This window comes from Megalobrama amblycephala, linkage group LG17 (assembly GCF_018812025.1).
Source record: "Megalobrama amblycephala isolate DHTTF-2021 linkage group LG17, ASM1881202v1, whole genome shotgun sequence".
In the NCBI taxonomy this organism is placed as follows: domain Eukaryota; kingdom Metazoa; phylum Chordata; class Actinopteri; order Cypriniformes; family Xenocyprididae; genus Megalobrama; species Megalobrama amblycephala.
In genome coordinates, this window is record NC_063060.1 from 17594480 (window position 1) to 17603821 (window position 9342).

The 9342-nt window shown below is 36.2% G+C and overlaps 1 protein-coding gene across 3 annotated transcripts in view; it reads left to right on the forward strand.

The window, feature by feature from the left end:
• Positions 1-8040, forward strand: part of dipk2aa (divergent protein kinase domain 2Aa) — a 38366-nt gene extending 30326 nt beyond the window's left edge. For all 3 annotated transcript variants that reach the window (XM_048163086.1, XM_048163087.1, XM_048163089.1), the window contains one exon: positions 5859-8040. In XM_048163086.1, the coding sequence (XP_048019043.1) occupies positions 5859-6199 (341 nt within the window). In that variant the 3' untranslated portion in view covers positions 6200-8040. The remainder of the gene's footprint in view (positions 1-5858) is intronic.
• The last annotated feature ends 1302 nt before the right edge of the window (positions 8041-9342 follow it).

Below are 9342 nucleotides of genomic sequence, written 5' to 3' on the forward strand. Positions count from 1 at the left end.
AAATGTTAGATAAGACGAGCCTTTTTTGAGTTTCTATTCTGAATTGAGATGTGCATATGATGTCATAGCACTTCAATGGACCTGTGTGGGCATCAAGGTTCGAAGTCATTTTGCAGAGGGCACTGGATAGATGGGGTTTTATTCATTTTTTTTATTATTTAATTCACTCTGCTAGTAATATCTCAGTGCACTAATTCAAATTAATTAAAACGTGCCTTTCATGGCTTCGGAAACTATTTTAATTCACTGGTTTAATCCAAAGGTGGTTTCTGCTTATATGCATTCAGCTTTTTTATTGAGAATATCGGTGTTGGCAATTTTAGTTGGTTTAAGATATTTTGAAGATTATTTAATCTGTTTTTGTTCATACAATGAAAGTCAATGGGATTATTTTTATATTTAACAGAAGAAATAGTCATACAGGTATGAAACGACATGTGGGTAAATAAATGAACTGTTCTTTTAATTTAACATTTTCCGTCGGGTCTGAAACAGTAATTTTCTATTTCATGTTGTTCCTCCATAAACCTCTGGATGGGATTCTCAGCACACACACAGCAAAAGAGAAAATCACTGAAGCCAGTGTGCGCTCTGATTGGCTGTGGCACATTAACTCCTCTGGATCTCATAATTGGCTCCCTCGAGAGTGATTGGCAGCGTGGTGACTTCATTTTCTCTAATTAGTTATTGGCACAATATTGAGCTGTGTCAAATGACTAAGACAGCTGATCCCCCACTCTTTAAGTCACTTTATGACTCAATATAGTTTTGCTGATGAATAAATGTCACAGCCCAGTCTATTTCTGCACCCCACCACCTCCTCCTAAAGGATCCTCAGCTTTATTGATTTGTTCAGAATTAGAATGGGTGGCCAGAGAAGAGCTGCACCTGCTGTCAGAAGAACTTTTTATTTGTCTTCTTCCAGAGAAGAGCTGAATCAATTCATCATCTTTATTCTGCAGATCATCATCAAAGACTAGGCTATAGATATACAAAGACGGTTCACCCCATTACTTATAAATGGGAGAAAGTGCAATACGCAGTAGACTTCGTTGGCCAATCGGCATTTGTCATTACACTGGTTCCCTCGACAAAAACCAATAGGATTTTTCCGTAGGCTTTTCGAAAAAAAAAAAAAAGCTCTGTGATCAAGAAAACTTTGATACTTACATGTTTTGTCCATCAAAATTATTTTCACAGACAAACTAACTTTTATGAATTTTGAAGCCTAAATGCAGTTGCCAGAAATAAAAAGCTAAAGGTATAGGCTATAAGCAATGCTTACCTGTTTCGCGTGATGACGTTTAATCTCCCCGACTACCTCTGAAGTACCATTTAGTCTCTTGCTAGCTTCAACCATCTTCTTCGAGACACGTAGCAGCTTTAAAAAATCACAAGCGGGGTAATACTGATGTATTTATGTTGTAGAATAAAACATGAAAGTGTCTTGAGCTTGTTCACCACAGACCTTATTTCAGCTATTTAGTCCCATTCAAAAAACAAAACAAAAAAAAAAACATGGACTTCAGCACAATGGAACCGGAAGTACTAAAATGCTAACTCGTTCCCGTGTTTTGGCCTACAAAGTGATGTCATACCTGCACTACTCTATATGGCAAAATACTTCCCGCCTTCCAAATAAAAGAGCCAATCACTGATAGATAAAGTCATTGTGTCACTGCAGCTGCCGTTAGAAGTGCCGGTTTCCACAGAAACCTGAGACTAATGCTTAGGACTGTACATGTGCATTGGCTGGTCCAGCCTGAAAATTTAGTTTTTCTAACACTATTTGAGCATATGAAACAACATTGGACAGTTCATATCAGATTTTGTTGCTGATTTGAAATGTTTATTTATGAGTTCAAATACATGTCCGAAATAGCTTTCCGGAGGCATTAAAAATATGGCCGCCAAGTGAACAGACGTTCCTTGAAAAGGACTTTTGTCATCATTCAATTAATGTATGTTGTAAAGAGTTGCAGATGGAAAATCTTCAAGAAATAAAACACTGTAATGTTTTTTTTTTTTTTTTTTTTTTTTTTGCCTGTTATACAGAATCTAACATTAAGTTGTTTGTAAAATAAGAGAGTGGAATAAGGATATGGTGGTAAGGAAAAGTCAGCTGGCAACTAGGCATATTGTGAAACACAGGAGAACTTGACAAGAAGTTTCACTGCTTCTGTAAAAGATAATGAACTTGTTGAATGTTGGCTTAAAATGTAACCTATTTTTCTCTGAACACACATTGCTGGTCTTTTTATGCATGCTATTCCAAAAACCATTTGGACTATTTGGACTAATTGGACTAACAGCCTGCATAAATTGCAGATCACAAACTCGAGCACAAAAACATTTGTGTGCACCCAAATCAACACGTTGCGAGCTAGGAGAAATGACAAAACCGCGAATGCTGACAGGTTCCACTTTCGTAGAACTGACCACAACCTCAAGTTCTCTTCTGCATACATGGCATCTTAACTTGTTTGGCTTCATACTGTCAGAAGGCAGTATTTTAAGGCATGCAACAAACTGTTGTCTCTCTTCATTATCCACCATTGTACTGGTGAATCCGAGGGCAAGGTATGCCTAATCATTAGGGCGCAGGGCCCTCTTGATCCCCTAAGAATTGTTCTTATTATTCATTGGCTCCGACCAACTTCAGCTAATTTGGTTTGAATGTGGATTTTTTTGAAAAAACAGGCTATGAATTTTATACTACTACTCCTACAGAGTTTATACAATTTACACCAAACTTTTTAAACTTGGTGCTAACACATTGAAGTTGTTTAATTGCAGACGGATGTTGGATATCTCAAATGGTTTGGCCGTGGCAAGGCAACAAATTTATGGCAAGAAAAGGGAAACAAAGTGTTATAACTTCTGCATACATTAATTGATTTTGATGAAACCTCGGCTGTGTCTTTGTTGTACAAGGCTGATCACATGGATGTGACTATTGTGAGTCAGTTATAGCGCCACCAACTGGCAGCAGGAAGTGTATCACTTTCAGCTGTTTTGAGATCACCCTCTTATTTGTACCTGATTTGCTTCAAACTTCATCAGAATAATGCCAAAACATGGCAGATCTAGACCTTTAAAAAAAAAAAGAATTGTGATATCTCAAACACTGTTGCCTTGGCAACGCATCAAACTTTAATATTTGTTTTGAATGCTTTTGAGAATGCTTTTTGAGACTTGAATGCTTTTTGAGAATCCACACACACATCAGAATTATTAGCCAGTAGACATGGGCAAAGGGGAAGGGAGGAGGGGCTCTATAGCGCCACCTTATAGTGCAGTAAATGTAGAGTGAATTTGACATAGTCCTTTGATGTTTAACTGTTTTAAATGCCTATTGCCTGCTGTGCACAGTTGCCCTGAAGCCACCGGGGTGGCGGTGCCACCGGGCTTGGGTCCGCCATCGCTGCTTGCAGCTATATTATTTTCTTGTCTTTTCACCGTGTGCACACCGGATGTGACAGACACGCCGCAACAGCTTGACGGTGCATGTCCACTTGTGCAGAGCGAGCGGAACATAGCGAGTGTTTTCAATTAATTCCTATGGCAGTTGAGCTTCCATAGAAATTAACTGAAAATGCTCTCGCAATGGTAGGCTGGCTACTGGACACAACAAAACGAACGTTGCAAATCCATGCGGACGCAAATGGGGCATCAGTTTACTGTCAGGGATTTTGCCACACCACATTCAGTGTAGACAGCATCCCTCATTATAATGGTTTATTTTGCTTTTTTTGCACCGTACACATCTGGTTTAGACAAGTTGTTTTGGTAGTTGTGATGTTTAAAGTAGATTCGTTGTTTGCTTTATTGTCCTGGCACTGACAGTACTTTTACAAACTTGTCCACGTTTAGTGCAGAACCATGCATCATTAATTTATATTTTACACGGTTCCATGCGATACTTATTTCTGATTCTTCAATCGCGCCATCTAGTGGTCTGTAATTGCACAACAACAACATCTACAACTGATAACAACTTTTGCTTCGCTTTAATTTTACTTTTGTAAAGCTGCTTTGAATCAATCTTTATTGTATAAAGTGCTATATAAATAAGTGACTTGACTTCACTGTTCGAGTCCTGAATTATATTTGTTCACTTATTATTATTATTATTATTATTTATTTTATTTTATTTTATTTTATTATTATTTTTTTTTTTTTTTATCAGCCCGGAATTGCTTTGAAAATAGCGTTGGAGCCCTCTATTGGTCAACCACTTGGTGACAGATATATGAGTATATCTATTACTAGTAAAGATTACAGCAACTAAGCAGAAAAATCAAAGAACAAAATCGAAACTATAATAATCTTCATTAATCCAATGGAGCCAACCAACCCCGTCACATCACAGGGTATAGTACTGCAAGATGACGTGCCCTTGCTACATTTTTTTTTTTTTTCTTTACATTTATTGGGTTTGTTCTATAATTTTTGATTCGAGTGTAAATCCTTTTACTAAATAATGTTAACTTGACTGACTGCTTCATTTCCACTTAAGTTACGTTACATAAAATAGTCCCCTGAAGCTATAGACCATTTGCAGGCTAACACATCAATATACTAGATAGGAATATAACCTGATATAAGCTGATAACCCTGCTAGTTTAACCTATAGTCTACACTTTGTAAGTCACTTACCCTGCAATGATTTATTCTGAAGCTCAAAGTATACTTTGTCTGGCCTACATGCTTCATCATGCTACCACAGCTACAAAACGATAACAGGTGTTAGGCTGTTTTGATTTAGCTACAACAAGATATTGCAATAACAGCTTTTGATTAACCGGCTTCCCCCTGGGGTCCAGTGTGAACTGTGCAGCACAGGGGTCTTAACTCTTCATGACACCAGCAACATTTCAATACACTGCAGACTTTCATTCTGTTCTGGCATCCCTTCATAGGGCCCTACAAATTCAATTTTATTTTTTCTGAATTCAAAGCAAGTGTAATTAATTTGCTTACAGTTTAACAACAATTAATTAAAAACTTAACAATTTTTTAGGGCCCTATGAAATCCATTTTATTTTCCCCAGATTCTGTGTTTTCCATTTTAATTTTACTGGATTCCATTTATAATTAAATGAATCATCAAAAAGCATGTCTAATCAATTGAATTAATAAAACTTTCAGAATTTAATAACTGATTAAAATGTTTACAATAAAAAGGCCTTATGAAATGTTTGATTTATTTATTTATTTTCAGAAATTCTTTGTTGTCCATTTTAATTTTTCTGGATTTATGATTTAATACAAATTTATTATCAAAAACAGTGGTCATCAAATGAAGGCACAAAATATTTACAATTCAATTAATCTTTTAAAATGTAATGAAATTAAAATCAATTTATGTTATTTTCTCAGCAAAAGCAGAGGTTTACTGTTAAAATTTAAAACATGGAAAAAAAATGATATTCCTTAAAAAAAAAAAAAAAAAAGAAAGAAAGAAGAAAAAAAACTTAAATTCCTTAAGTTTAAACATGCAGAACATGCCGACTTTAGATTTAAATAGCCTTTTAATGGTTTAATATTCATCGACCCTAGTGCATATCACAATTTGGTACAGCTTTTTATGTAATCGTCAAATTCATGACATTCATTGTACTTTAAATTCCATTTTCATGACTGGATTTCACGATTCTGTCAAGGTTTTCTGCGATGTGGGCATTAACTTCAGTCTTAAATATTCAGCTCTGGAACATCCAGTTTCACCCAGAAACATGGGCTGCAAATGTCATTTCAAGTAGATTTTAAGGTTTGTTCTTATGTTTTATTGTGGCAGATATTATGTACCCTTTGACAGATTTTTTTTTTTTTTTTTTTTTTTTTTATCCACTCAGATAAACCAGAAAACTATGACGTGTGGTATGAGAGCCGCTACGAGGAATGTGACAAAGAGGCCTGCCTCTCTTTCTCCAAGGACATCCTCTGCTCGCGAGTCACCGTGGACCACAACTACTATGCTGTCTGTCAGAACCTGCTCTCCAGATTCGCCACCTGGCGTGGCACCACGGGCGGTCTCCTTCACGACCCCCCTGCTGACGTGGTCAAAGACGGGCGCCTCATAGCCCTGCTGGATGAGTGCACCAGGCCTCAGAAACGTTACGGCCGCTTCCAGGCAGCTAAAGAACTGCGGGAGTTCCTGACACAACTCTCAGAGCTGAGCAATACTAACAGGTAGTGTCGAGTACAGGGGACGCTGCTGCTCCTGCATTCTGTGGCCCCCCTCAAAAACAAAAAAAAAAGACTTCAGAAGTACTTTTACAAATCTGCTGCCAGATTCTGGAACACTTTCGTACACCTTCAAGGGAGTCGCTATTTCGTTGCCGCTATTAATCATGCCAACATTGGTTCCAGTCCTGCCCAGGGCTAATTAAGAAGTTTGCACATGAACATGGATTAAAGGGTCGTGTGAAAATCAGCAGACTAGAGGCTCAAACTGCTGTGATCGCACTAGTTTGTGTGTGTGTGTGTCTGTGTGTGTGATTGTGAGCTGATGCTTCAGTGAACCCTCACTGCTATTATCGGTTCTGATCAGCATTCTATAATACGGTTTCTATTTAATTTATAAATTGGGTGCTGTAAGGGCACCGTGAGCAGCGGTTATTACTGACGTGACACAGGGAGCTTTGTTTGTTTAGGTGAATCTCAAAAAAAAAAAAAGTTCAGGTCATGTTTTACCCGAGAAAATAAAAAGAAGAAATGATTTTCAATGTAACATATTCCTGTTTTGGCCAGAAACATAATTACATTTTAGGAGAAATTTGTTTTTGACATATTTCCCAAAATTCTCATTATTGTAATGCAAAATTTTTTTGCTTTATTTTTGTTATTCATGTTAATCTCATCATGTTAATACAGTAAATTAAAAAAAATTTAGTATAAAAAAAAATATTTAAAGCATCATAAATTTAAGGCAGTGTAATACTACCATGATGTTTAAATATATATTTAAATATCAAATTAAAGATTTAATCAAAATATGCTTTCTTATTTGATTTTTGGGTGAAATATCACCAGGACATGTTCTTGACAGGCTTTGAGATTCATCCATTTGTGTTTTCTCTATATTCGATTAACCACCTGATTTCTTTGCTACGGGAAACTTAGTGAAGTCTTAACTGAATTTGAAAGTGTGCTTGGTCAAATTATCCAAGGGAAATTTGATCAAGTGTTTCCTGTTACAATTAACCTTTTTGGTGAGGCGTTGAAGCTTTTTGTAAAAGTGGCAGTCGGTGTCAGTGATGGTAGTTGGATGACATGATTAAAAAAATAACCTGAAATCAAAATATATAAAAAAAAAAAAAAGAAAAAAAAAAAAAAGGATTTAAAACAACCGAGTATGCAAGAATAAAAATACCAAAGAATGTTGTCACCATTGTGTGGTTCATTTTGTTCTTTTAGCTTTGACCAAGATTGTTCAAAAAGGGAAACCACAATAAAACTTTTATTTTTCATGTTTCTGTCTTCATAAACCTTTGTTATTGTAGTTTTTTTTTTTTTTTACCTTTTTGGATAGATGCTGTTTAATTTTTCATAAGCTTAAAACAACTATGGCATACCGTTACATTCACTTGCACTTGCACTTGCATTGAGTTTACAGAGACAAGTTGCACTACATTTTCAAATCATTTTTCCTCATAGACCCTTTAATGTTTGCCGTCATCAATATTGTCCTTTAAAATATTTTTGTGGGTTTTTTTTTTTTCTTTTTTTTTTTTCTCCCTCCTACTCATGTTACCCTTGTTTGTAATAAGCAATATTGGGAGTTGATTGTGTTTAATGAACTATTGCTTTAAATATTCCTCTCATTACATATTGGTTTGAAGACATTCCAAACTTTGAAATCCGCTGTTTATGTTTGTTGAGTTATTTGTGCATTTTCTGTAAGAAAAATGTCTGCTTTCTGTACGTTTGTTTTGAGACTACGGAAAAGTCTGGTCGTACTGTGCCTTTCATTCAAAAGTTGTATTTTCGACTGGATAAGAAATTTAAAAGTATATTAAAGTTTATCTATACTTACCTGTTCTGATTTATTTTCTTTATTGAATCAGCAGTATGGAATCGATTGTGAGGTTTGACAATAGGAAAAATTCAATTTAAGGTGGAATCATTTAAATTCCTGTGTGTGTGGTTCAGGTAAATGAAAAGATGGCAATATCTGAAATCTTTTTTGGTCCCCATGTGGAAAATGGGTTTAAATCATACTAGCCTAAGTGATGTTTTTTGAAAATATAAAAATGCAGAAATTTTCTGTGTTTGGTAGGGTTAGGGGGTAGCATATACAGTTTGTACATCATAAAAATCATTGTCTATGAAATACCCCCATAAAACATGGAAACTCAATATGTGTGTGTGTGTGTGTGTGTATCTGTGTCTGTGTCTGAGGACCTCCATATGGTTTCAGCTGGAATGAAGCCAACACCCATATCCTGAGCAGGAGCCACAGAGAGGTGTGAGAAGACTGTTAGACAAACTGAACAGAACATGAACCCTTTTTCAGTTTACTCCTTCAGCTTCAACAGAATGTGAATTGCTTAAGGATAACCTGAGTTTAAGAATTATTTTCTGTTAAAGCATTACTTTTTTGGCCAATAAACTGTAAATAAATATAATGTGTTTGCTGTACTGGTTGACCGCAGAAGTCATTAATATCATGGCCTGAAGCTGGAGTCGAGGCTTGCCCTCCTTTGAGCACGTTCTGGTGATGAATGGAGCGACTCTGGGCTAAAGTTAAACACATTCACCCATGGCATCTAAATATAGATTTCTTCCTCTGGTTGCAAAACTCATGGCAAGGATTAGAGAATACAGAGTCAGCACCACTCTGACAGTTCTCGGAATCTAGTGAAGAGGGAAAAATTGAGGGTTAAAAAAAGACATGCAATACCCCAGATAGTCGTAAACCATTCGTATTATTCACCTGTTTCATACACTAAACAAGAAAGTTTCGGGCTTACGGGGTAAGGAAAATGGAAAAAGTACATGAGCACCAGTGTCAGAAATGTTTTTTTTTTTGTTTGTTTGTTTGTTTTATTAGAAACGTTTTACACTGCCCGGCCAAAAAATAAAGTCGCTGTTTGGATTTAAAGGGATAGTTCACCCAAAAATTAAAATTTGATGTTTATCTGCTTACCCCCAGCACATCCAAGATGTAGGTGACTTTGTTTCTTCAGGAGAACAAAAATTATCATTTTTAACTCCAACCGTTGCCGTCTGTCAGTCATATAATGCGTGTCTATGGTAACACAATTTATAAGAGTCAAATAAACATGCACAGACAAATCCAAATTAAACCCTGCGGCTCGTGACGACACATAGATG